This window comes from Eutrema salsugineum, unplaced genomic scaffold, assembly GCF_000478725.1.
Source record: "Eutrema salsugineum unplaced genomic scaffold, Eutsalg1_0 scaffold_9, whole genome shotgun sequence".
In the NCBI taxonomy this organism is placed as follows: Eukaryota; Viridiplantae; Streptophyta; class Magnoliopsida; order Brassicales; family Brassicaceae; genus Eutrema; species Eutrema salsugineum.
In genome coordinates this window covers 3,108,281-3,135,256 of record NW_006256342.1, presented here as the reverse complement: position 1 = coordinate 3,135,256, position 26,976 = coordinate 3,108,281, and the positions used below count along the sequence as shown (strand labels likewise).

Sequence of the window (26,976 nt, the reverse complement as noted above, 5' to 3'; positions counted from 1 at the left end):
ATCACTAATTTACACAATTACGTGGCTGACGGCTATTGGTTTACTGGTATTAATCAACGTGGCAACATAAGGGCGTGTGACGAAATTACATCATTACCCCCACCTCCATTGTTTCTTCTTCATTTTTTTTTTTTTTTTTTTTGTCGTCCCATTGTTTCTTCTTCAATCCTTCTCAAATCGTTTTAGTCGGAATCACTGAGAAAATAAGACGAAGGAATTTGGATTAATATATAGATATGAGAGTCTCAGGTCAAAGGAGGATCATAGCACTCTTTCTCTTCACTGTCTCTCTCTACATTCATCGCCTTCAGGCTCGGCCCTACGTTCTCGTTCTCTCCAACGACGATCTCAACGGCGGCGTTGATGACAACGGCGCACACGAGCCTTCTGATTTCGATGAGTTTGGGCAATCCGAATCTAAGTCCGACGAGGAACTTGATCCCGGTTCCTGGCGTCCAATCTTCGAGCCCAACGATTCCGCCGTCCACGCCGCGTCGCCGCAGTATTACTCCGGACTCCACAAGATTCTCTCGGCGGCGACTGAGGGAAACACTGTGTTGATGGAGGAGGCGGTTTCAGAGATAGATTCGTCTGCTTCCTCCGGAGATCCGCACGCGCAGTCGCTGATGGGGTTCGTGTACGGGATTGGGATGATGCGGGAGACGAGCCGAGCCAAATCGATTGTACACCATCATTTCGCAGCCGAGGGAGGAAATTTGCAGTCCAAAATGGCACTTGCTTTTAGATATCTTCGACAAAATGTAAGTGCAAGCAACGAGTTAAACTAATTAGCCTTGTATAAGCGTATTTCTTATCTCGCTTTAATGTTGTTGTGATCCTTCCACAGATGCATGATAAAGCCGTCCAATTATATGCTGAACTAGCTGAGACATCAGTAAATAGCTTTCTGATCTCAAAGGATTCTCCAATGGTTGAGCCAATTAGAATCCATAGTGGAACAGAGGAGAATAAAGATGCACTAAGGAAATCCCGTGGGGAGGATGATGAGGATTTTCAGATATTGGTATACCAGGCACAGAAAGGGAATCCTGCTGCTATGTACAACGTGGGACTGTTATACTACTTTGGTCTCAGAGGATTAAGGCGTGATCACGCCAAGGCATTGTACTGGTTTTCCAAGGCTGTAGACAAAGGAGAGCCAATGTCAATGGAGCTTCTGGGAGAGATATATGCTCGAGGAGCTGGTGTTGAGAGAAATTATGACAAGGCGTTTGAATTTCTTACACTTGCAGCAAATCAAGGTCTATATTCAGCATTTAATGGCCTTGGTTACTTGTATGTCAAAGGCTACGGAGTAGACAAGAGAAACTACACTAAGGTAACTGTTGCTTCACACTTCCCAAACTAGAAATTTTGGTTCGAACGTTTGTTTAGCTTTTACAATATATAATGATGGAACTTGTTAGTCTTAACGATTCATTCTACCATAGTTAAGCACGTCTTGTGTCTGCGCTATTTAGCGTTTTTCATGTTCTTCTTCAGTCACTACTTGTGATGAATGACCCAAATACATTCCATTGATATTTCCCTTCAAGTTCAGGCGAGAGAATATTTTGAGAAGGCCGCTGATAATGAAGACCCTAGCGGGCACTATAACTTAGGAGTGCTGTATCTTAAAGGTATTGGAGTCAAGAGGGATGTCAGGCAAGCAACCCAATACTTCTTGGTTGCTGCCAATGCTGGCCAACCAAAGGCTTTTTATCAACTCGCAAAGATGTTTCATTCTGGCGTTGGGCTTACGAAGAACTTGGAAATGGTAACTAGCTTCTTTTACCATGATTTCCAAATACAGAGAATTTTATATCCTAAATGTTGATGAATTCTAAATACAGAGAATTTTACCAACGAACTTAAACTCTAAATTTTGCTGACTATAGCTCATAAACAGTATTTGATGTCTCCGACCTACTTTTGCAAGAACTTTTCAATTTGAGGTAGGAGTGGTGTAATATGCTAAAGTGTATAACCATCAATGGGTGATCTCTGCTATTTTTTTACTTTATCATGCTTTTGTCCTTATTCCCATCCATTTTAGGTGTTTCTGTAGTTTTCCCTGAGCAATTTAGATTCATCGTTGAGGGGTTTTGTACTTTCAATTCCTTGTTCATGTTCCTAGCGTTTTGGCTGCAGGCGACGTCGTTTTATAAGCTAGTAGCAGAAAGAGGACCATGGAGTTCTCTCTCTAGATGGGCTCTTGAAGCTTACTTGAAAGGTGATGTGGGGAAGGCTTTTATATTGTATTCGAGAATGTCGGAGCTTGGTTATGAAGTAGCACAAAGTAATGCTGCCTGGATCCTAGATAAATACGGGGAGAGGAGCATGTGCATGGCAGTTTCTGGGTTTTGCACAGACAAGGAGAGGCACGAGCGGGCTCATTCCTTGTGGTGGCAGGCCTCTGAACAGGGAAATGAACATGCTGCATTGCTTATTGGAGATGCATATTACTACGGTCGGGTAAGTCTACTTGTGCTCGAAGTTTAAGAATTGTTCTGTTTTCAGGAAAACTGTTAACATTACGGACAATGCACCTAATTTTACCTATCCTATTTCCAAGAGATCAAAAAATATAGACTAGCTCAACTGATTTCTACGGGGATCTTACTCGGGTTCTCAGGGTACAGAGAGGGATTTTGTGCGTGCAGCTGAGGCATACATGTATGCTAAATCTCAATCAAATGCACAAGCCATGTTCAACCTCGGTTACATGCATGAGCATGGTGAAGGTCTTCCCTTTGACCTCCATCTTGCTAAACGTTACTACGATCAGGCCCTCCAGAGCGATGTTGCCGCCAAATTGCCTGTCACGCTTGCTCTTGCGAGTTTATGGGTTCGCAAAAACTATGCTGATACCGTTATGGTAAGAGAGAGGGTGATGATTTATCCGAATTGTTTGAGTGAAACAGAATGAGCAAAGCTCACGTTTTTTTTTAAATAATGGGATGCAGGTACGAGTACTGGATTCCTTGCCAGAAGTGTATCCAAAGGTGGAGGAATGGGTAGAGAATGTGGTGTTGGAAGAAGGCAATGCAACCATACTAACTCTCTTCCTCTGTCTTGTCACCGTTTTATATCTCCGGGGGAGACAACGTAGACAGGTGGTTTTGGATCCCGTCGGTGCTGACGTGGCACAGCCCCTCGCCGGACCAGTAGCCTTTCCCTAGTGATCGGAAAATAAGATAAACCAAGCACCAACTATACCGGTTACTACTCTGTACAGTTCTAGCTTAATTACGTACTCACGTCTCACCATAGTTTTAAGGGAGACGAGAAACTTTCTACTTTTACTCCCTTTTTCCTCTAGTGTAAAGCATAGTTTTGTTATATTAGGACTGATTTTGTAGGTTTTATTAGGACTGATTTTGTAGGTTTCTCTGTAACGCGTTTCGATATTTTATCTACCCTACCCGTATGAAATTTTGAGAATACAGTAATTGTTACATATCTATGTATTACCTTTTGGATTGGAGTGTATGACTTGCATGCCAATTTTTTTTTTTTTTTTTTGCTGAAAATGCTAGTGTTCATGACTTGCATGTCTAATTTACTTCTTTCTTTAATTAAATTGAATCCACGAAGGTGAACAATCGTTGAATATGCAGTTTATTTTATTCATTATGTATGGTTTAATACGAATCCCATGATGAACTTGCGTTTGAGCGGTGGTGTTCACGTTCAGCCAAAAACAAATAATTTAGTAAGAACAGAAAAAAAAAAATATTGATTTAAAACTCAATGAATATTTTCACTCCTTATAATAATCATTAACATGATTCGAATTTGTATCCAACATCTCAGTTTCGTCTGTTTGAATCAATCAATCGTCGTCTTGTCGGAGAAAGCATGTCGCTGATGGATAATCTGTTAGGTATCCTCCGCGTTCGCGTCAAACGCGGCGTTAACCTCGCCGTCCGTGACGTCTCCAGCAGCGATCCTTACGTCGTCCTCAAGCTTGGCCGTCAGGTAGGGTCCTCTAACTTCTTTCAAAGATTGTTTCACCGACTCACACACACAAACTCTCAAATTCTTCTTTCGCAGAAACTCAAGACCCGTGTGGTGAAGAAGAACGTAAACCCACAATGGGAAGAAGATTTAACATTCACAGTCACCGACCCGAATCTCCCGCTTAATCTGGTAAAAATTCTTCCTTTTTTCTAAACCGGACCGGTTTACAGATTGCAATAATCGTCTCGGTTTAAATTCGAAAACAGGTTGTGTACGACCACGACTTCTTTAGCAAGGATGACAAAATGGGAGACGCAGAGATCGATTTAAATCCTTACATCGAAGCCTTACGAATGGAACTCTCCGGTTTACCGGACGGTACAATCATAACGACGATCCATCCGAGCCGGTCCAATTGCTTGGCTGAGGAAAGCTTCATACGGTGGAGCAACGACCGAATCGTTCAGAACATTTGTCTCCGTCTCCGTAACGTCGAGCGTGGTGAAGTCGAGATTGAGCTCCAGTGGATTGATCTTCCCGGTTCTAAAGGTTTGTGAAAAACCATATTTTGTGCGTTTACTTTATTGGGCCTTACTTCCTTAGCCCATTACATAGTACAAAGTACAAACATTAAATTTTAAAGCCGGTTAATACGAGGCGGTTTGGTTCGGTTCGGTTTCCGGTCCGATGAATAAAGTTAAAATATTCACATATGATATATTTAATTTTATTGTCTGTGTGTGTGAACCATTGGGTTTTGCGTCTCTACCCAAGACGGCACGAATTTTAGTGATTGATGTTTAGTTTAAAGGAATCGTCGCGTTATCGTGAGGACAAAGATATGTTTACTTCGTATATTCTTTCTTTATTTTTTGTCTTTTGGTTTTTCTCTTAACGAAGTTAAGAAGGGAAAAAAGAAGAGATGAAAAAGATACTTTATTGCAGCAATAGCAGCTTTTGAGGAACACAATACATATTTTGAAATGAAGTAGAAAAAGTTGGTAATTTTTTCAGATCCTTTTTAATATTCTCTGTTCTATATCTCTCTATATTCTTTTATAGGTTCAGCCTTTTAGAGAACCCAAAACCGTGCAAACGAAACTATAAAATTAAATTTTAATTATATAAAATAAAAGGTTTTATGAAAGCATCTGTATATACTTTTTCCATTGATTCGTAGCCGTAGATCGGTATTTGGTCTGATGTTTTCTTTTGGTCGGGGAAATCTTTCGAAATTATAAAACAGACCCCTTAGTCCTAATTCATATTTTAAAAACATCCCCTATGTTTTATAATGTAAATTTTACGCAGAAAAGATGGAAAAGTTGAGAGAAAAAAAAACAATGAGTTCGGACTTTGGGAGCTTAATGAAGCTGACAAGTGCCACGCCTCTACTTTTAATTTCAAACTTTAGCCATAGAGCCCATCATTAACTTCTACGCATGCCCTCCTCATTCTCTCTCTCTCGCGTTCTCTTTTCTGTAATACATTTTTTTTTACTTCGCTTTTCGTAGCAAAAAGAACAGAGAAAATTTGGGATAGACTAACCATATCCATTAAGACTAACCAGTCTCGTACACATTATCGGTATTCGATTTATTATCTTTATTCTTCGACCTGGAAAAAATAGCCGTTTTTTCTTAGTCAAGTTATAGTGTTATACAGTCGTACTATCTACAATCGTTCTCGGATTTATTTCTTACTCTATTACTAATATATGCAGTAGTATATTGTAATATATGTGTAGACTGTGTAGTAAATTGGATATTAGTTTAACTAAAGTGTAATGATATTTATATAAGTTCGGGTCATATAAACTGTTAGAGCATCCGTTTTTTTTCTTGGATATCAAACTCCATCTTTAAATTGATGTCATTGAAGATATCATTCATTTGTGTTTGTTAGCGCAGAACATTTCATGTCAAACACGAATCTTCATTACTCATCATCCGTCGGTTTACTACTGGGATTATTTGATTGATTACAATTGAAAGGCTTGCTTTAGCGAAGCGTGTTTAAAGCATAAACGCATGGATCTGAATATACATGCAAAATGCAATACATTATTTCCCCTTGGCACGAGAAGCGTATGCATACACATAGTAAATTTTTTAAGAAACTAATCATATGTTTTTTTACTAATCATATAGTTAATTAATATTCTTTTAAAATCATGTAGTTGTATTTTGTGACCCGTCCGAGTAATAATCGATAGCTAAATAATGAATTTTCATTTTGTGGCTGATAATTTCCGATTTAAAAATTCTTAAGCCGTTTTTTAATGCATTTTTCTATAACAAATACTATTAAGTAATGAGACTCCTAATAATGTTCCTAAGCGATTGTAGCTTTTATAAAATGGTACATATAAAAAATTCCATCTTTTGTAATCAATCTCTTACCGCATGAGAAAGACGTATAAAGTGAATAAACCTATTTATATTTTTCTTAACACAACTAGCTATACATCTCTCTATCTAGTTACTATAATTATATATTTCACTCAATAAACTAAACTCGAACTCGGATCTTTGTATATGAAGTCACGGTCCAAAAGATTATTTATTTAAAGTTGTGTATACGTATTTAACCAATCTAAGATACTAATTAGTCAAACGATTTGACCAATATAAGATCATTTGATTAATCTATGATCAAATTGTGAAGTTTTTTGTGGGAAGAAAAAAGAAGGCATGATTTGATGCACAACATGCTTAACATTCTTATTGGATAACATTTTTATTGAGACTAGTTTCTTGATTTTTAGGATCAGCCATTAAATCCCATTTAATTTATATATTAATGCAAGTCAAAATAGGCTCGAAAGTGTTTAATTAGTCAAAAATTGCTTTACGATACCTAAATATCTTTACTGGCTGCGATTCTCTTTTCCATTTTTCCCGTTTCAAATGTTTGCTAAAAGGTCATTTAAATTTTCTCGTTTCAAGTGTTAGCGAAAAGGTCATAAGTAGAAGCGGTGCAAATATAGTAACAAAGAAAAGCGCACTAATTTGAGTTAGGTAATATACTATTACGGCACGAAGTCGCAATTGAAAAGTGAATTTAGGCATTGTGAATATGTCGAGTTTGAGACCTTTCTTCCGGTGTATATAGACACGACTTATTTCAGTTTCACATGCTTTTGTTTTTGAAAGAACGAAAACATAATTCCATCAACATAGAGTAAGTGTGTAAAAACATATAGTATCGATTATGTTTCGAGATTCCAATAAATAGCGACGAAACTGGAATGGTATTAATAATTATATATTACTATATCGTACGTAAAAACAAAAGATGATAAACATTGGGAAAATAAAAAGCTAGAAAGGAAAAGAGAAGAAAAAAGAAAAGAGAAGAGGTGGGTTTGTATGGGATGATGAGAAAATATGAAGAGCAGGCTGTTGATGGAATATTGTGTTTCCTCAAATATCAGCACTCCTCATTATATCAACAGATTGCTTTTTAAAATTTGTTTGTCGTCCAACCAATTGCTTTTGTACGGACTTTCTTTTATATAAAACCAAATTTTGGAAAAAAAAAGGCAGGAAACTAAAAAGAAAAATATAACAAAATGCAGCAAACACATAAAAGAACCCATCAGAGTGATTTATGTGCTCAAACTAAAATCACCCTCTTCTCATCATTTTTTCCAAATTTGGTACAATTGTATTTCTTCTTAAAAAAAATCATGTGTTTTCTATAAATTTACGGTTTTCTAGTAAGTATTTATTTTCATTTTATATCATGATTTTATCCTTGAAAAACAAAAAAAAAAGACCTCATCATTTTATTTAGTAGATTTAATCGATAACATAAATTCAAATAAACTCTGAAATTAGAAAAAAATAAGTATTAAGCAAACAAATAGATAATTACCAAATACAAAACCCAAAAAAAGAAGAAGCAAAAACAGAGCCTTTGCTTTATTTATTTATTTGACATCCAACAGAGCCTCTGCTTTGGACGACTCAAAGCGCACAAGGCCGACTCTTTCACTATCCCCAAAGCTCCACCACGAACCCAACCACCATTTTTATTTCGTTTCTATTACATTCAATTTTCCTTTTTTTTTATCGTTTCTCACTTTCATAATTATATCACAAAAAAAAAAATCTTAAAATGAATATTTTACAAAATTCTCTAGTACTATCATTTTAGTTACGTTCGAATCGACTAGCTCTAGCTATTCGCATTTTTCTTTTAATTTTTATTTCAACCCTTAAATTAAGCTTTCTTAAAATGAATATTTTACAAAATTCTCTAGTACTATCATTTTAGTTACGTTCGAATCGACTAGCTCTAGCTATTCGCATTTTTCTTTTAATTTTTATTTCAACCCTTAAATTAAGCTTTCTAGAAATAAAATAGGTCGAACAAACCTGTACTCGGGCAGCGAACGATAAAGATAGAAATAATCAACAATAACACATTAGGATTTAAAAAGAATATCAAAAGAAATGTGGTAGTTTTCTGAAAGGAATAAAAAACAAAAAAAGAATATAAAAATGTGGTCTCTTCTCAACACTCCTCTTTACTCTTTTTTTTTTCCGCTCTTCACCACTTTCCCTCTAAACTAAAGAAAGACACTTCTCCATCTTCTTCTTTCTCTATTCACTCTCTCTCTCTCTCAAGATAACACGATGATAACGGCGACGGACTTTTACCACGTCATGACGGCGATGGTACCGTTATACGTAGCCATGATCCTCGCATACGGCTCCGTCAAATGGTGGAAAATCTTCACACCGGATCAATGCTCCGGCATAAACCGTTTCGTCGCTCTTTTCGCCGTCCCTCTCCTCTCTTTCCACTTCATCGCCGCCAACAACCCTTACGCCATGAACCTCCGTTTCCTCGCCGCCGATTCTCTCCAAAAAGTCATCGTCCTCTCTCTCCTCTTCCTCTGGTGCAAACTCAGCCGCAACGGCTCTCTCGACTGGACCATCACTCTCTTCTCCCTCACAACTCTCCCCAACACACTCGTCATGGGAATCCCTCTCCTCAAAGGCATGTACGGCGATTTCTCCGGCGAACTCATGGTCCAAATCGTCGTTCTCCAGTGTATCATCTGGTACACTCTCATGCTCTTCCTCTTCGAGTACCGTGGCGCGAAGCTCTTGATCTCCGAGCAGTTTCCCGACACAGCTGGTTCCATTGTCTCAATCCATGTTGATTCCGACATCATGTCTTTAGATGGTCGGCAACCGCTTGAGACTGAAGCTGAGATTAAAGAAGATGGGAAGCTCCACGTCACCGTTCGTCGCTCTAACGCCTCGAGGTCTGATATCTACTCGAGGAGGTCTCACGGTTTATCGGCGACTCCTCGTCCTTCGAATCTAACCAACGCGGAGATTTACTCGCTTCAGAGCTCAAGAAACGCGACGCCACGTGGCTCGAGCTTTAACCATACTGATTTTTACTCTATGATGGCTTCTGGTGGTGGTGGTGGTGGCCGGAACTCGAACTTCGGTCCCGGAGAAGCTGTTTTCGGTTCCAAGGGACCAACTCCTCGGCCTTCTAACTTCGAGGAAGACAGTGGAGGTAAGACGACGGCTGCTGGAACCGCCGGTGGAGCTGGGAGGTTTCATTACCAGTCAGGAGGTAGTGGTGGCGGAGGAGCTCATTATCCGGCTCCGAATCCAGGGATGTTCTCGCCGCAAACCGGAAGCGGAGGAGGTACGGCGGCGAAGGGAAACACTCCGGTGGTTGGTGGGAAGAGAGGGAATGGGCAAGACGGAAACGGAAGAGATCTTCATATGTTTGTGTGGAGCTCAAGCGCATCGCCGGTTTCAGATGTGTTCGGTGGTGGAGGAGGAAACCACCACGCCGATTACGCCGCCGGTACGAACGATCATCATAAAGACGTTAAGATCTCTGTACCTCAGGGGAATAGTAATGGTATGGTCCCTCAACAACTTTACTGTTTACTTACTGTAACTCCAATTTTTTTTCTTGCTAAAACAACCCCATAACTTTCACTTATATGAACCTAATGGTTTCAATCCTTAGTCATTACAATAGTTAATCCATCTCAGAAGAAGATTTGTGCGTTAATTAATTTAGTATTAATTTGATTGGTGAAATGCTCTTAACCTTGATTTCAGACAACCAATATGTGGAGAGGGAAGAGTTTAGCTTTGGTAACAAAGACGATGATAGCAAAATATTGGCAACGGACGGTGGGAACAACATAAGCAACAAGACGCAGCAGCAGACAAAGGTTATGCCACCAACAAGTGTGATGACAAGACTCATACTCATTATGGTCTGGAGAAAACTCATCCGTAACCCAAACTCTTACTCCAGTTTATTCGGCATCACCTGGTCCCTCATTTCCTTCAAGTACTGTTTCTTAACCAAATCTATTTTCAAGTTTGTTTTTCCTAGTCCTTTGTCGTTTTTAATAAACTTTCTTGATAAAAAAAAAAAAAAAAAGTAAAGGGTCAGTCTTGAATTGAATGCTTCTATGTTAAGTTTTGATTGTATTGTAGTAAAAAAGATTTGAGAAAGATCTTGGAATTAAATTGATGATGTGGTTTGTGCAGGTGGAACATTGAAATGCCAGCTCTTATAGCAAAGTCTATCTCCATACTCTCAGATGCAGGTCTAGGCATGGCTATGTTCAGTCTTGGTCAGTATCCTCTTTTATTTCTTTTTACCTCTTTTTCATTTATTTCTAATAATAAATACCATAAAACAGTCAATTGTTCTCTTTACTCTGACCTTCATTCTTTGAATATAATATAGTATTTTTTTTTGTTTTGAATATATTTTCATTTATACCATAAAATCATGTGAATGCATGATTCCTCGGCCTTTTTCTTTTTTTTCTTTATAAAATTACTAATAAACATGTTTGTCTACAAAAAGCAAACAAAACTGGCTTCACAGCAGAAAGCATGCTCCACAGTTCTCTGCTTATCATCATAACATGTCTCTCTCTCTCTCTATCACTCTTGGGAGAGAAAGAACTATTTTTTTTTAATTCTGGTATAGTATTTCTTTTTATCCTAGTTAAATGTCTCAATCGAATTCCACCGGCCGAGTATAAAATATAGGACGATGATTTTTTTATAAATCATACATACCTTTTGTAAGACGAATTTAACCAATAGGCAAAACAAATAAAATTGTTAGTTTTAATAAAAAAAAAAATTAAATGTTTAATAGTGTTTTTTATAATGTGAAGGGTTGTTTATGGCGCTGAACCCACGAATCATAGCCTGTGGAAACAGGAGAGCAGCGTTTGCGGCGGGGATGAGATTTCTCGCCGGACCTGCTGTCATGGTTGTCGCTTCCTACGCCGTTGGCCTCCGTGGCGTTCTCCTTCGCGTCGCCATCATTCAGGTATTTCTTTATTTTCTATGCATGATTTTATTTAAAATTTACATTATTGCTTGCTCTATCTTTATCACATAGCTTTGGTTTGTGTCTACTGTCTACTTCTTTTTATTGTTTTGTCCTTATTTAATTTTGTATAATTGTTTTATTGATAAAAAAATATAGGCAGCTTTGCCGCAAGGAATTGTTCCGTTTGTGTTCGCCAAGGAGTACAATGTGCATCCTGACATTCTCAGTACTGCGTAAGTTCATTCCCTTTTTTTGTCATTCGATTTTTAGTAATCATGCTTCTCTATATATATTTAACTTTTGATTTGTTTAGGGATTTTTTATTTTTAACGAGTGTTGTGATTATTTTGTTTGTTGCAGTGTGATATTTGGGATGCTGATTGCGTTGCCCATAACTCTTGTCTACTACATTCTCTTGGGGATATGATGAGATACTTTACCAAGTATGAATTTAAACACATGGGCCTTTTTATCTTTTGGGGGGTTATGAAATGTGAAAAGAACAATGCCCTTTTTGTTAAATACCCACAAATTGAATCTATAGCAGCTTTCAAGAAGTTTCTAAGATAATTTGGAGAAAGGAAGCTCTTGAAGAAAGGAAGAAGTAGAAGGTAGGAGCTTGCCTAATTTTAGTTTTAATGAACATTCCTGTTTCTTTCGTTAGGTGTTAGGAATTTGTAAAAGTGTTGCTACTTTTTACTGAATTAAAAACTTTAAGAAAGTGGTAAACTCAAATTTCTAGCAACTAATTAGTTGTTCTTGCCCCAATTGAATATGTGTTTACTACTAGTGTCTGTAACATTTCCGTGTAAAAGGAAATTAATCTGACTCGTAAAATGAATAAATGTTTACCCATATCACTTATTAATCAATAATCACGGAAACTTAATTCACTTAGCAGTTCATTTGCCATGATTTCATAATGCGATCAATCAGAACTATAAATTAGAAAGCCATCTTATACACAAAACGTTGGAGAAAGTGAGTTCTCCGGAGGACTGGGATTTTTCTGAATGTAATTATGAATATAGTTTTTAAAATGTTACAAAATTTAGTAGTATACTTTAGTGGGAGGGCGTGAAATATAGCATGTTGTTATACAAAAAACAGAGGAATTGCCGTATTGGATTCAACAGAACACTCGATTAAGCGTAAAAAGATCGATGGAGAGCGCTTATAGATCTTTGGTGTGGACACTTGATGCATGCGTACGTTATTTGTCTTAGTCAAGATTCCCCTTCACTGCGTTTGTGGAATCTTGTAAGATTCGTTTTAGTATTTTGTATCCTTTTCTGATTCTTCTCAGAATCATTACATACCACTTAGATGCTTTGCACTTTGCAGGATTTTTTTAACTTGCAAATAACCCGTCCTATCATTAAATATGATTAATTTTGATTTTAGTATAGGTAAATCCGTTTTTTTTTTTAGTTTGATACATCAAAATCAAATGCATATTGTTAAGTTGGTTTAAATTGTACTTTTTGTCATGAAGGAATACAAATCATTTGCTTAATTCTTTTGTTAAAGAAAAGAAAAACATTTGCTATAGTTATATAGATCTTCTTTCTTTTCGTGCTATGTTCTATAAATCTATGGTATGATTTGGAAGTTTTTGTTTTTTTTTGGTAAAAATGTTAAGTATGATTTGGAAGTTGAGTAGATTATATGTTTGATGTTAAACAATGTTTATAGTTTTGAGATTTGTTAGAACATCTCCTATTTAAGGTTTACGGGTGATACTCTCCAATAATAAATCTTAAAATGATACCTTAAAAATATTATACTTTGTATTTTAGTCCTTACTATTGATAATAATTAACTAAAATCATAAAACTTTGATAAATAACTATGAAACACTTATTAAAAATATTATTAGCAATATTAATTAATATAACTTTAATATAACATTACATATAAATAATAAATAAAAATACACAAATTAAAACATGAAAGTTTATTTTCTTGAATTTGTTTTATATAATATTATTGTTATGTATTTGCTTTTTAATGTTATATATTATTTTACTGTTTGTCACTATTATTTTTATTTTATATTATTTTTAAAAATTTTATATGTATATATAATTTATTTATAACAATATATGAGAAATATTGATAAAATATTAAATAAGGAGAGTTGAAATGATAAACACAAAAGTTATTTTGATTATTTTTAAAACATATAACTGAAATGACTAAAATACAAATAATAAAGATGATATCTCAAATTTGAGATTTGAGGTGTTGAACAGTGAAACTTCAAATATAAGGTGTTACTGTTCACTACCTTAAAATTTGAGGTTTTAAGGTATCTTTTAAAATACATAAAATTTTATATTTAAAATTATAAGGTGTTTTTTTGGAGATGTTATGTGGGATGAAAATAATTTTTGATGTAACTAATTTAATCGGTTAAATTAATAAATATGAGAAGGTGTAATAATTAGACGAGAAGAAAGAAAGCGACCCTCAATTTATGGCACGCCTCACGTAAAAATCCATCATTTACTATTCTTTCTGCATGAAACGGCTATAGCCGCCTGGTTGCATTCTTTAATTTTTGTAAGGTCTCCAATTAATAATACCACTGTTATTCTTATATTATTAATTTTCACATTTCATATTAATTCAAAAAGGTAAACAAATATATATATATATATATATATAAATGGGTGGAATATGAAAAGAAGAACGAGACAAAAGAGTAGAAGATGACGCCGTGTCACTTCGCTTTCTGTTGTCACTCAACACTCAACACAGAAACATTTTTCAGAAGCTTCCAATTCTGGTTCATTCTCTACGGTCTCTCAATGTATTTACCATTTGTTAGAAAAATTACATCGAATCCGAAATTCAGAAATAGACAGTAGTGGGAAATTATCATGAATATCTATTAGTACTACTCTAGTATAATAATAGTTGAGCTTTTTTTTTAAATTAATCTTAAATGAGATTGTGACTGAGGGGATATCGGAAGGACAGAGGATGTGATAAATAAGTTAATCTCATCACGGAACAGATTTTCGTATTTAATTCTCATTGTTTGGTCATTTTTATTTTTAGGTCATTTGATGAAAAAAAAAAGTGAAAGGGTATAAAAGTCATTGCAAGATGTTAATGTCTGCCTGCCACTAAGCGGTGTTGGGTCGGCCGTCTCCTCGACAGAGCTTTGAGAGCTTTTTGTCACTTGTCTCTCTCTCTCTCTTTTTCCCTGGCTTTTTTTTATCAGAAATTAATATTTGGTAGTTTTTGTTTTTGGTTACGCTCGCATAGTTGATTTATATTTTTTTTGGGTTTGCATAGAAGAAGGTTATGTATGAAAAATATCGAGTGCTATAGAAAAAAGGGAATACTGTACTCTATTTTCTTTCTTACGGGAAGATTAGATATGATATTAATATCTAATAAAAACCATGACTTCGTTTCATAGGTAAACTTCTCAACACATGATTTTCCATAATAATAGCCGCATTGAATTTAAGCATTTGCATAATGAGCAGCGAATAACCAAATTTGTCAAAACTTATTATCATTTCCATATAAACTTATATTTTCTAAAACAATAATTGATGGGCTCAGTTTTTTTATTATTGTTACGGGCTTACGGCCCATCAAAATTGAAGGACCGGCTATATTGTGATAAATAAATGATCTGTTATACAATATGCGATATGCTCACAGTCTCGCATGTATACTGCAATATATACATTCACCAGAATCACCACAATATTTAAAAGTTAAAAGTATAATACTGTATTATGAATGACTGTCATTCTTTTTGTCGCGTTTAAACTATGATGCACGTGGAAATTTACTTCGACTTACTAAAACCCCTAAGGATTAATTTACTAATATAGAGATATCTTCTCTGCCTGACTGTCTCTTAAAATTAAATTTTTGTTTTTTGGATAAATCAAGAAAAAAGAAGAAGACAAATGCGGCTTTCAGTTCGAGGAATAATCACCTGTTCCCACGTGCACGCCTACACACATACACTACACACATTCCTATATCCCTAAATATAACTATTGTAAGCAATATAAATAGTGATGCAAATTCTCAAAGTAAAACTTTTATAAATTAATACTCGATAAATTAATAATCACTATAAATTAATAAATTTTACTGGTCCCAAGTCGGGCCAATGTAAAAATTCATCAAATTCGATAAGATAATAAGATAATAATTTTTTTGAAATCCTTATGTAAATATATGGTCCCAACAAAAACGTAAATTAATAATTATATACATTTATACAAATATATATAAATATAGTATTATAAAATATGACTAATGTGTTTGCTTTTACTTAAGGTTGAAATCTCATTGGATCTTATTTCTTCAATTACTATATCAGTAACTTTTATTGATGTTCTTATGATATACATTCAAATTTGTGATAACTTTTAATGTGATAATTAATTTTCTTATCTGTAAATGTTTTTAAATGTATTGTAGTGTTATCTTTAATTTTATCATCAATAATACAGATAGTAGCCATAGTTTTTTTAAAAAATTTTAAATTTATGAACATATATATTTTTACATGGATAATCTAATATGGTATTAAAAACTATTTTATTGAAATAGTTATGATTGTTAAACATAATTTACATTACGAAATTTGTTAAAATTTTAAAATATAACTTTATTGCAAAAAATTAGTAAAAAATTATAAGCGGAAAATAAATTTTCTTTATAAATTAATATCATGATAAATTAATAAAATATTTTGATTCCGATATTATTAATTTATAGAGGTTTTACTGTAGTTTTCATTCATGTGATGCTGTTGCTGCCATTCGTGGATCTTTTTAACTTCTACAATGTAGAAAAATGTTTCAGACAAATTTGGGCCTGTCTTTGTGTTTTAAAAGGTGCAGAGGTTTAAAGCACTAACATTTGGTTGAAATGGTTTATGGGCTTATCATATTCTTGTACAGCACAGAGCAGCCTGATGTTCGATTCTCTATTTAATCTTTAACTCGTTCAAACAGTATAGAAAAGAAAATCTAATAACTTTATAATCCCTGTAAAGTCTTCAAACCATATCTAGTTAGAATATATATATAATATCTAAATAAAAATATGAAAAAAAAAAATTTTAGATACTACGTCGCATGTCACCGGCAAGGAAAAATAGTTTGCCGTATAAGAAATTAATTGGTGTAAGAAAGAACAAGTGATCGTGTAAAGGTGTTTGTATCACATTGTATATTTTTCTGTAATTGGAAAAAAGTTTTCATGTTATTTGATTTTATTATACAAATAACTATAGCAATATTTAATATCAAAATTGCTATTTGTTTTTTTGCTAAATGATATCTTTAATTCTCGGTATAACATATGTTTGAATTTCAGATGTTCAATATATATATATTGTTTGTGTTTGAATATGGAATGACTTAGGTGATAACAAACTCATTAATCATTATCTTGTTAAATGTTGCAAATGGCTTCACCAATAAGAGCATTATCAATAGATTTATCATGAGACAAATATGTTTTCTCGCCATTACAACGTCACATATTGAGCCACCACCATATATATTTCAATGTTAATCATATTTTGTTGCCGTATAAAAAGTTGAAATTATGATTATAGACCACACAGAGTTGAAGTCGAAAGAGTTTTCTTCATATATATATATAGGTGATTAGTTATTTTTATAATCCTTCGAATCTTTTCTGTATAAGTTGAGCTACTTATGGACCTGTTGTAATGAGAATCTTCTTGCAACACTCCGAAATATGAAAAATATAAATTAATATTTTTTTTTTGATAAAAAATATAAATAAATAAAAAATATAAAATTTTATTCGATTTTTGTTCTTTTGTTAAGAAATATTATTCGTCAATAAGAAGAAGAGAAGTAAGAATGATTGGGGGGGGGACCCATTAGAGACTCTTAATAGGAATACTAATCTGTTAATGAATTTATTTAACACTAAATCATCAGGTGAAAATGACAAGGTCCCATCATAAAGTTTATATAATTATGGATAGCACATTTGTAGGATTCTTAACTTATATACACTGGTCCTTTGCCAATACAAAATCCTGTATAACATAATCGAATCAAACTTAAATATTTCATATACAGAATGACCAGGGCAAGTAGGCATATTGGAAGAACAAAATTGATTTATAATGGAGTGTAGGCTCATTATTCATAAGAACCACTAACTATTCTATTTATACATCTAGTGATTTTTTAATGATTGTGGGTCGTCAAATATAGTACTTTAATTGACTTCTTTTACAGTACAATATGTGTCCGGTAGTTTAGTTATATTGATTCTATTCAATAAAGTTTAATGGAATCCTAAAACTAATATGGAATTATGTATTAATCACAACGTAGACTAGTTGAAAAAAAGTTACCAAAAAAACCCACAATCAAAATGGTCAATGATTTTTTTTTAAAGTTCTTGTTGTAAAACTAAATTTACATTTTTTAAACACACTGAGAATCAACGAATAAATATGTGAATGGTAATATATTGATGGTTTTGTTGCTGTTGGAGTGGTACTATCACAACTATTTCATATGATTACTATTCGAGAAAAAAAAAATATGTTAGCAGCAATCACATTTATTATTTGCTCATTCCTGTTTCTTTCAAGATTGGCCAGGAAAAAGAAAAAATCAACCAAGTTGTGGTCCAAGGAAAGATAGTAGACTAGACCCACTAACCTCACATTATATGGATATTAGCAGTGTCAAGTCAAGTGGTCTGCTTAAATTTCATCTATTTTCCTCCACATTTTTCTCTTAGCTTTGGGTGTAGTATCTCGCCAACCTAACGGAGAAGAATCTTCAAAAGCGATGCCAATAAAAGACATGTACGTCGGAATCATGAATATTCAGATATTTTCAGGTCATATAAGGCTGATATAGCGGTGATACAACTGAAATTACTGGCAACGATGTTGGTCATGGAATATAAATAGTTCATATGCAATTGTTTCCTACCTGGGCAACCGATCCTAGCATATGTGTAACGATTTTAAAGTTAATCAGCTACCAAATTATTTTTTTGTTAGCTAATTGTTTTGTTTAAATTCAGTTAGCTGTTGATCTTGAAGTTTGATATGCTACGGATCTCACATCACAAATGAATATACAGAAAACATTAGCGCCTCAGCGGATCTATTCAGTTTCAATTGATTTTGAATTAAGAGTATAATAATATTTTACTATGTTTTGCTGACATATTTACTCCAAAGCTAGTAAAACGTCACGATAACTATATGCTTCTAATTTTTGTTTTGCAAGAAGATGACATAATTTTAAAAGTATTAATCGATCGCGGTTTCCAATTAAACTATTTTGACATTCTACTAATTTGAATTTTGTTTTTACAATTGCGTAGTTTGAATATGTGATTTTTTGTATTTTATAATTATATAATATCATTTGGTAGTAGTCATACAAATATTTTTTTTTTAAAAAAACTAAATAAATAAGAGAAGGAGCTGAGGAAAAAAAGAAAAAAAGAGGATGTGGTTGTGAGCCATTGGATGAGAAGATTCATTTCAAAAGTTGGCCATTCGGAGCATCTTGGGATCACTGTCTGTTCGCTACTTCTCAAAGACTATTAACTGTTACTTAGTTACGCTAAACAGTGCTTTATTTCATATGTACCTTCATACCCCTTAGTAATTAACTAAATTTGTTTAAAGTGACCATCGTAATCTCTGAATCCAACTTTGCAAAAGGAACCGAATCTTTGAATCTAAACAATCTAGAATCTATCAAATTATAAACTGTTTGTACCAATCAAAATGATATGTACGATCCGCAGTTCCATTCCACGATTAAGTTTAAGCTGTTGTATATATTGGTTGATATTGGATATCTATTTATATAATAGTTATACATATATATATGTTTGGATTTTTTATTTAGTTTTGATGCTTGGTCTTTTTAACGATCATAATATTCTTCAGCAAAGCTAATATTAAAGAAGCTATACATATTTATGCTGAATTATATATATATATATATATATATATATACACATATAAACTTTTTGGCTAAAGTATACACAGTCACTATTTTGGTTTAAGTATACACATATACAGAAAACAAACTTGAATCTTAGATTTAATTGGTCGTCAAACCAAAAACCCTATGTAATTTTATAACATCAAAGTTTTTGGTGGAATGCTGTTCAAATTAGTTATAAAACTGTTTTTGGACATTTTTTGTCTTTTACTGTATTGTAATTTTAATATGAAAATGGAAATAGTAAAGGAAGGATTTCCTTCTCCAAAGCCCAACCAAAACAAAATAAAAATACAAGAAAGTTTTTAATCTAATCATATTTTTTCTCTATATAATGATGAGAAGAAGATCAGAAGGAACAACACAAAGAACCACAACACAAAAAAAAACCTAAAACTCTTTCTTTTTCCTTCTTGTCAATAGTGATCGATGGCTCACAGTCACACTAATGGCAACATCGCATCTTCTTTCTCCAAAAACTCATGTAAGCTTGCTCTTCAATTTCTCTCACTTGTTCGTAACAACTCCCACAATATCCTCAGTTTTTAAAAAGTATAGCGATTCGAATCCTCAGTTTTATCCAATTCACACATCATTTTAATTATACGTTCCTTAAATTTATTTTATTTTGCGAAAAAGCTTTAATACGTTTAACATTCACATATTATTTTCTTTTTTTAACCTCCAGTTTCATTCTTTTCGCCATTACTACTCATGTTCTTTCTTCTTTTTCCATTATTATAAAATGTATACATGATACTTTTTTTTTTGAACTTTCAGTGTACATCTTTGTAAAAAAAAAATTCAATGTACATGATCTTGTCAATTTTTTTCTTTCCTAGAAAATTACTGCAACTTAAAATGTATATTTATTAGTATTATTTGACGTTAAGTGTTATTCTAATTGTAAATTAGTTATTTATTTTATAGTTAAAGAAGTACTTAATTATTTTGATTTTACTTGTATGACGACTTCTTATAATATAAGTTGGGTGGGTACCGGTAAATCATTTGAGAGGAATGATTCACCTATCTCGCTGTCTCTGTATCTACTCTCCCGTCCCTCTTTTAAAATCCACCACGTGAGGTGATGTAATTAATTGAACTTTGTATTTTTTTTTTCTGGTTCATTGATTGTTTTTGTTGATAATAAACCCTATACTGTAGTTCATTGAAGATTAGCTTTGGATAGCGAGAGACGATAAAAAACTTCAAGGGTGTTATAAAACATAAATATAGAAATCCAGAGTTTCTACTTTCTAAGCATTTTTTCTGATTTTATGGCGTTAGATATAAATTCTACTAATTACTACGTAATCGTAGTCGACGTTGAATAAGAGTCCCAGCAGTTTATTTAATTATTTCTTTATTTATGTTCTTTTGATAATAGAATCCGTGAAGTAGAATAGCCTGGTCCTATTTTCTCAATTTTATGATACAACTTTTTTATATAAATATAGAAAAATATGACTTTGTTCATTAGAACTAATCGAATATCTTTGTCGCTTAAAAAGAAAAATCTTTGTCGCTAACTAAACCAATAAAAAAGATAGCGGATACCATAGGTTTGTGCTACAAAAATAGTTTGTGTACGTCTTTTCTTTTTCCTTTTTGGTCACAAATAATTGTGTCTAAATTAGTTCCAAGTCGTAACGTGGAAATAGTTTCATCTTGTAATAAAAGGAAAATAACGAAATGGAGGTCGTAATTTCCGTGGGACACACACTACTTTCATGCCTAAACATGTGGACAGACGAATCGGACGGTGTAGGAGATGCCACGCTTTTGCACGTCATGCCAAATTAGATTCTCCTAACGGCCCAACCGTCCCTCACCAAACTTTCCCATATTCCCTTTTTGAATTTCTGATGATCCTTTATCAGAGAAAAATTCCCGGTTCGGTTGAGGATAAACCGATCAAGAACCGGGAAATAGAAAATATGTAAACCGAATCTGGTCATGTAACCGCTTCGTGTTCCGTATGCTTCACAGCGTTCAGTCCAGGGAGAAGGAGAAATCGATCCCACAGAAATTGGATCTGCAAAGTGTTGATGCAGCCCAAGGGTAGACTTCACAACCGTAGATCAAGAAGCTTTTCGAGATCTAGACTCGCCATCGAAGGATCATAGCCATAGAGTTTCTTCATGATGTAATGCAGAAAGATATAGGATTTAGGGACTTTCCATATGCGTTTCTGGATCGATTCGATTGACATTGAGTTGAATTTGGTAATTGTTTAAATCATTGATTCGATGATCGTTTATTTTTCTCTGGTTTCAGGGGAGGAGCGTGAAATCCAGAAAAATTACTGGAAAGAGCACTCAGTGGGCTTGAGCGTTGAGGCCATGATGCTTGATTCCAAAGCAGCTGATCTCGACAAAGAAGAACGACCTGAGGTAAATCTCGACCTAAAGTTATCATCTTTGTTGTTGTTCAGCTGAGTTTGAGTCTCTTCGTCTTCGGTTTAGAAATTAGCAGAAAAATGAAATGCCTTTGAACCAAATAGAAACGTTATCCATGTTTTCTTTGTCACCAAAACGCTTTTATGTAGTTTCTTAGTTCTTTGCTGCTGTCCTTTTGCCATTTTGATGAAAGCTTTCATTTTTAAAAAATGTCTTAATTTCTGTGCCATTGATGAGAATGAAAGGTTTCGAGGCTTAAACTTTTTGTGTGCACGTGCCAGATACTTGCGCTTCTTCCTCCGATTGACGGGAGAACGGTGCTCGAGTTTGGAGCTGGCATTGGTCGTTTCACTAGTGAATTAGCCCAGAAGGCTGGCAAGGTCATTGCGGTTGATTTCATTGATAGTGTTATCAAAAAGGTGAGATCACGCTTATGCTTGTTCTTTCTAGCTACTTACACGCCACTCGTCTTTTTACCGGGATGAGAGTTTTCTCTGCAGAATGAAAACATCAATGGGCACTACAAGAACGTCGAATTTATGTGCGCTGATGTCACATCCCCGGATATGAACTTTTCTGACGAGTCTATGGATCTGATATTCTCGAACTGGCTGCTAATGTATCTCTCTGATAAAGAGGTAACCAATTAACTTAATTACTGCGGGAACCACTTTAGACCAGTATAAACTTAGATTAAGCGCGTGTGGTAATCCAAACAAATGCATTTTGGGACTCTTATGTTACCTTACACGGAAGTAGTTGCTAATATTTCTTGGCCTTTCGAAAAAGCTACACGATAAGGCATCTTAGCTTCACTCATCTGCGTGTCATGTGATAGACACATTAATCACTTGTCCATATTTTTCTTTGCGGTTTCAAGAGTGGTTTAAATCTTCATATAGTCGGTAATGTAAATCCCTTGACAAAGTTAATGTCTTTTCATCAAATTTACAGGTTGAAGATTTGGCGAAAAAGATGTTACAATGGACGAAGGTTGGCGGGTATATTTTCTTTAGGGAGTCTTGCTTCCATCAGTCTGGTGATAACAAGCGTAAGTACAACCCAACACACTACCGAGAACCCAAGTTTTACACAAAGGTGTGCCACCTTTATTATATATTCCTCCATTCCTCTGTTTCTAGGCCATGATTTTGAATTCTTGTGCATGAATATTACTTTCAGCTTTTCAAAGAATGCCATATGAATGACGATGTTGGGAATTCGTACGAACTCTCTTTGGTTAGCTGTAAATGCATTGGGGCTTATGTGAGAAACAAAAAGAACCAGAACCAGGTAATAAGCCTCTTCATGTCCTTACCACCCAACTTTGATCGTATCTATCGTACGAGTGGATTGATATTTAAAATTTTTCACAAATTTCAGATATGCTGGCTTTGGCAGAAAGTCGGTTCGGATAACGATAGGGGCTTTCAACGCTTCTTGGACAATGTTCAGTATAAGTCTAGTGGTATCTTACGCTATGAGCGTGTCTTTGGACAAGGGTTTGTGAGCACAGGGGGACTCGGTAGGCTCTTTAGTCATTGAGTTTGTGTCTTCTTTGCAGTATTGATGGTTCTGTATTTGAATTCTAAAGTGAACTGATCTACTATTCGTTTATTTATTATATGCAAATGAAGGTATTTTTTTCTTCTTACTATGGTTTTTTTTTTTTGGACCTTTGATATAGAGACAACAAAGGAATTTGTTGGTATGCTGGATCTGAAACCCGGGCAGAAAGTTCTAGATGTTGGATGTGGAATCGGAGGAGGGGACTTCTACATGGCTGAGAACTTTGATGTGGATGTTGTGGGCATTGATCTATCTGTAAACATGATCTCTTTTGCACTTGAACACTCAATAGGACTCAAATGCTCTGTGGAATTTGAAGTAGCTGATTGCACCAAGAAGGAGTATCCAGATAACACATTTGACGTTATTTACAGCAGAGACACCATTCTGCATATCCAAGTATAAGCTTCCGCTTTTTCTTCTTCCCTTATGGCTTCATTCTCAAATTTGTAATCGCTGGTCATGCTCTCAGGACAAGCCGGCATTGTTCAGAACATTCTACAAATGGTTGAAGCCTGGAGGAAAAGTTCTCATTACCGATTACTGCAGAAGCCCTAAAACCCCATCTCCAGATTTTGCAAACTACATCAAGCAGCGAGGTTATGATCTTCATGATGTACAAGCATATGGTCAGGTATACAGAGATATATATAGAACCCCACGCTCCTCTTCTACTTACTTTAAAATCACCAAAGAGTCGTCCTAAAACTTATTTGTTTCAACAGATGCTGAAAGATGCTGGATTTGATGATGTAATCGCAGAGGATAGAACCGATCAGGTAAGAAACATTTCTCTACATAAACTATACGTATGCTCTTCTGAAAATGACCTCAAAAGACCTCAAAAAGCATTTTGTTGATTGCTTTTTGCAGTTTATGAAAGTTCTGAAACGGGAACTGGACGCAGTGGAGAAGGAGAAGAAAGAGTTTATCAGCGACTTCTCGAAAGAGGATTACGAAGAGATTGTAGGCGGGTGGAACTCTAAGCTACTCAGGAGCTCAAGTGGTGAACAGAAGTGGGGTTTGTTCATCGCCAAGAGAAACTGATTAAAATTAAATTAAACGGCACAAATAAATCTTGTTATGCGCGCAAGATCAACAAAACCCAAATCCTGTTTGGTATCTATTTACTTCAAGCTATATGTTCAGTTTGGTAATTATTGTGAATATGTGATATAAGTTATTCCAATGTTTCATAAGTAATGTTTTAAAATTTTATTTCAAATCATATTATGTGATGTTTCCAAATGTTCAACCAAAAAAAAAAGGTCTGATTTGTGTTATTAAGTAAGATGGGCATGAATTTTTACCGAAAGCCTTCATTTGCTGTAGGATCATTCAAATGTACAATACTGCCAAATTTTTAACGATGTGTCTCTCTCTCAAATAAGCTCAAGTGGGGTTTGTCACATCGCCAAAGAGAAACTGATTATGGCATTCTCAATTAAATATTTAACAACGACATAAAAAGATCTGGTGTTAAGTACGTAAAATCAACAAAACCCAATTCCAGTTTGGTATTTAATCTCTTCTAGCTATGTTCCAGTTTGGTAATTAATGTGATATTAGCTAGTAGTATTAGATTAAATGAGTTTGACATAGAAGAGCTCGAACTTTTCATGATTAGACAGAAACAAATTACTGAACCAGAGTGATAGTAATTCACTTGGCCAACGGACTTGGAATTACATATAGAGGGAGACTAGTCTGGCTTCTTTGACCTATTACTATATATCTCCGGTTAACATACGGAAAAAAAAAACACACGATCTCGATTTCAGCTTGATTAAGCCCTAAAGAGAGAAGAAGTCGGTTTTAGAGAAGGACAAGATCTCGACTTCAACTTTGAGGGTATCGTTGACGAGGAAACCTTTGGTTGCGTTTTTGATATCTGCGAGAGTTACAAACTTGTCCAAACCCCATCCGTTTTCTGTTGCATTGGGCCATCCCTCCACTATATATACAGGAACAAATCAAAAGCTAAATTAACAAAACATTTTAAAAACTAATTAAGGCTCATTAACAGGCCTAAAATACTCTAGTCTAAATTAATATATAGTCGAGGATGAGAAAGGAAATGTAGAGTTAAAACACTGACATTGTTTCTCCAAATGGGTAAATCGGATTTGGTCAAGAACTCGTAACTTGGCTCGCACGTAATCTGTTTCATTTGACGCACTCAACAAAAAAAGTGACAACGAATTACCCGTTGCAGACCCAACTCCATTTGGATACACTTTCAACACCCTACACAGCCATCATATAAATTAGCACATACTGTGTATGAATCTCTATGTAGAAAGAGATAGAGAAGGGAGAGTCAAAAAGGGTTACCAGTTTCTTCCTCCGCAAGAAAACGAACCAGAAGTGTAAGAGTTACGATCGAGGGTGGAGAATTGAGTGATCTTCCAACAGTAAATAGGGTCTCGAATGTTTTCTTCGTTAGAGAAAACTTCCCATTTCTTGAAAGGTTCAGTAACGACGACGTCAACGCCAAACACACTTCGTCCGCCGTCGAAAACGAACCCATTTGTCGTCGTCAAAAAAGACGAAAGCGAGATCATGGTTGGGATTCCCCACTGTGGTTTGAACATATGAAATCGCTGTGGCTCATTGTCTGCAAAACCCGAATATATAAAATCCATACTAGTCTCGTGAAACCAGACATAGATTAATTTGTTACAAGAAGTAGAAAGTGCACATTAGTTACGTTATAACTTATACGTACGGTACCTTGGAATGTTAAGTACTGGTCTTTAATCTTACTGTATATGAAGAACTTGATCTCTGCATTCACCTCATTGGTCATTAAGCTTGAGTTATGGATTCTAGCGTAAACCGAAATGTATCCATTCACGTTATCTTGCTTGTTCCCGTTCGGGTAGATCAGAAGCGACCTTACAAACATTTTTAGAGAAACGGTCAAATTATATATATAAAACAGATACAAATGAAATTTTGAAAGCTATACGTACGTACCAATTGTATCCACCAATGGAGAAAGGGCGTGACTCGTACTTGCCAGTATTGACCTGTTTCAACATGGTCGCAAAAGAATCGAACTGCACGCAGTAAGAATTTGGAGGAAGCTGCCTGTAGAAGTAACTCGTTTGTGCTGAGAGCTTCTCTTGATTTTGAGCAGGAACTGAGTCAGAGCGAGATTTATGGGCGTTGCATGGCAAATTCCTTGATGAGTACGTGGCACCCAAGAATCCTTCTTCTACTGCTGCTTCTGCCTCCATTAGGTTTTGCTTAAAGTTATCGTAAGGCTTTGCGATTCTCACGAGTCCCACAACCAAAACAACACAGAAGAAGCAGTACACAAAGACGACTGATCCATACTTTGCTTTCTTCTCCTTTTCCTCTGTAAACATTTTTTTTTTCCCTATGTCTGTAACGTTTCCTGTTTTGTGTCTATATAGACATCAATTATTCTACTGAGTCTCCAATGAATGTCACGAGGCAAATGTTTCACAAAAACCAGTATAGATTGTTCGTTATACCGAATTGTAGATATTTCCTAACTTTTTTGGGACATTTTAAGTCTATTAATTTTGATAGGGACATTTCACCCCCTATCTTCTTCTATTAAATCTGATCGAACTGTAGATATTTCCTTACTTTTGGGACCCTTTAAGTCTAATAATTGTATAGGAAATTTCATCTCCTATCTA

General features: G+C 34.8%; 5 protein-coding genes across 7 annotated transcripts; 4 read left to right on the top strand and 1 right to left on the bottom strand.

Moving 5' to 3' along the window:
- Nucleotides 1-156: 156 nt before the first annotated feature.
- Nucleotides 157-3,460, top strand: LOC18007855 (ERAD-associated E3 ubiquitin-protein ligase component HRD3A). The gene is made up of 6 exons (XM_006390479.2): nucleotides 157-761; nucleotides 848-1,339; nucleotides 1,562-1,777; nucleotides 2,152-2,475; nucleotides 2,636-2,878; nucleotides 2,967-3,460. Exons 1-6 carry the CDS (start codon nucleotides 237-239, stop codon nucleotides 3,180-3,182), a joined length of 2,016 nt encoding a protein of 671 aa, XP_006390541.1. The 5' UTR covers nucleotides 157-236; the 3' UTR covers nucleotides 3,183-3,460.
- A 349-nt stretch (nucleotides 3,461-3,809) lies between these two features.
- On the top strand, nucleotides 3,810-4,520 carry LOC18008053 (protein C2-DOMAIN ABA-RELATED 3). 2 transcript variants are annotated; one of them, XM_024153931.1, is made up of 3 exons: nucleotides 3,810-3,981; nucleotides 4,057-4,152; nucleotides 4,230-4,520. In XM_024153931.1, the coding sequence occupies exons 1-3, from the start codon at nucleotides 3,862-3,864 to the stop codon at nucleotides 4,518-4,520; spliced, it is 507 nt and encodes a 168-aa protein (XP_024009699.1). In that variant the 5' UTR covers nucleotides 3,810-3,861. The 2 variants fall into 2 exon arrangements, with proteins under 2 accessions (XP_024009699.1, XP_024009697.1); XM_024153929.1 differs by having other exon boundaries at nucleotides 3,871-4,152.
- A 4,086-nt stretch (nucleotides 4,521-8,606) lies between these two features.
- LOC18009282 (auxin efflux carrier component 1) lies at nucleotides 8,607-12,089 on the top strand. Its single transcript, XM_024156335.1, has 7 exons — nucleotides 8,607-9,864; nucleotides 10,071-10,308; nucleotides 10,512-10,597; nucleotides 11,156-11,313; nucleotides 11,473-11,549; nucleotides 11,677-11,759; nucleotides 11,864-12,089. The coding sequence occupies exons 1-6, from the start codon at nucleotides 8,607-8,609 to the stop codon at nucleotides 11,741-11,743; spliced, it is 1,884 nt and encodes a 627-aa protein (XP_024012103.1). The 3' UTR covers nucleotides 11,744-11,759; nucleotides 11,864-12,089.
- A 7,590-nt stretch (nucleotides 12,090-19,679) lies between these two features.
- On the top strand, nucleotides 19,680-24,617 carry LOC18009307 (phosphoethanolamine N-methyltransferase 3). Of its 2 annotated transcripts, none has more exons than XM_006390476.2 (11): nucleotides 19,680-19,815; nucleotides 21,612-21,727; nucleotides 22,015-22,152; nucleotides 22,234-22,371; nucleotides 22,688-22,831; nucleotides 22,916-23,026; nucleotides 23,117-23,258; nucleotides 23,421-23,701; nucleotides 23,775-23,936; nucleotides 24,028-24,081; nucleotides 24,176-24,617. In XM_006390476.2, exons 1-11 carry the CDS (start codon nucleotides 19,761-19,763, stop codon nucleotides 24,347-24,349), a joined length of 1,515 nt encoding a protein of 504 aa, XP_006390538.1. In that variant the 5' UTR covers nucleotides 19,680-19,760; the 3' UTR covers nucleotides 24,350-24,617. The 2 variants fall into 2 exon arrangements, with proteins under 2 accessions (XP_006390538.1, XP_024007610.1); XM_024151842.1 differs by lacking the exon at nucleotides 19,680-19,815 and adding an exon at nucleotides 21,015-21,480.
- A 387-nt stretch (nucleotides 24,618-25,004) lies between these two features.
- LOC18008078 (probable inactive serine/threonine-protein kinase fnkC) lies at nucleotides 25,005-26,677 on the bottom strand. Its single transcript, XM_006390475.2, has 5 exons — nucleotides 26,282-26,677; nucleotides 26,036-26,199; nucleotides 25,637-25,919; nucleotides 25,401-25,549; nucleotides 25,005-25,256 (listed from the first exon to the last, which is right to left on the bottom strand). Exons 1-5 carry the CDS (start codon nucleotides 26,674-26,676, stop codon nucleotides 25,096-25,098), a joined length of 1,152 nt encoding a protein of 383 aa, XP_006390537.1. The 5' UTR covers nucleotide 26,677; the 3' UTR covers nucleotides 25,005-25,095.
- Nucleotides 26,678-26,976: the final 299 nt, after the last annotated feature.

Coding starts and splice junctions, on each gene's coding strand:
- LOC18008053 (XM_024153929.1), top strand. CDS start 3,871: ATGGATAATCTGTTAGGTATCCTCCGCGTTCGCGTCAAACGCGGCGTT. Junction 4,153..4,229: donor CGAATCTCCCGCTTAATCTG/GTAAAAATTCTT, acceptor ATTCGAAAACAG/GTTGTGTACGACCACGACTT.
- LOC18008078 (XM_006390475.2), bottom strand. CDS start 26,676: ATGTTTACAGAGGAAAAGGAGAAGAAAGCAAAGTATGGATCAGTCGTC. Junction 25,550..25,636: donor TCTTGCGGAGGAAGAAACTG/GTAACCCTTTTT, acceptor ATGGCTGTGTAG/GGTGTTGAAAGTGTATCCAA. Junction 25,257..25,400: donor TACCCATTTGGAGAAACAAT/GTCAGTGTTTTA, acceptor CTGTATATATAG/TGGAGGGATGGCCCAATGCA.
- LOC18007855 (XM_006390479.2), top strand. CDS start 237: ATGAGAGTCTCAGGTCAAAGGAGGATCATAGCACTCTTTCTCTTCACT. Junction 762..847: donor TTAGATATCTTCGACAAAAT/GTAAGTGCAAGC, acceptor ATCCTTCCACAG/ATGCATGATAAAGCCGTCCA. Junction 1,778..2,151: donor TTACGAAGAACTTGGAAATG/GTAACTAGCTTC, acceptor TTTTGGCTGCAG/GCGACGTCGTTTTATAAGCT.
- LOC18009307 (XM_006390476.2), top strand. CDS start 19,761: ATGGCTCACAGTCACACTAATGGCAACATCGCATCTTCTTTCTCCAAA. Junction 21,728..22,014: donor ACAAAGAAGAACGACCTGAG/GTAAATCTCGAC, acceptor TGCACGTGCCAG/ATACTTGCGCTTCTTCCTCC. Junction 22,153..22,233: donor TTGATAGTGTTATCAAAAAG/GTGAGATCACGC, acceptor TTTTCTCTGCAG/AATGAAAACATCAATGGGCA.
- LOC18009282 (XM_024156335.1), top strand. CDS start 8,607: ATGATAACGGCGACGGACTTTTACCACGTCATGACGGCGATGGTACCG. Junction 10,598..11,155: donor CATGGCTATGTTCAGTCTTG/GTCAGTATCCTC, acceptor TATAATGTGAAG/GGTTGTTTATGGCGCTGAAC. Junction 11,550..11,676: donor CCTGACATTCTCAGTACTGC/GTAAGTTCATTC, acceptor TGTTTGTTGCAG/TGTGATATTTGGGATGCTGA.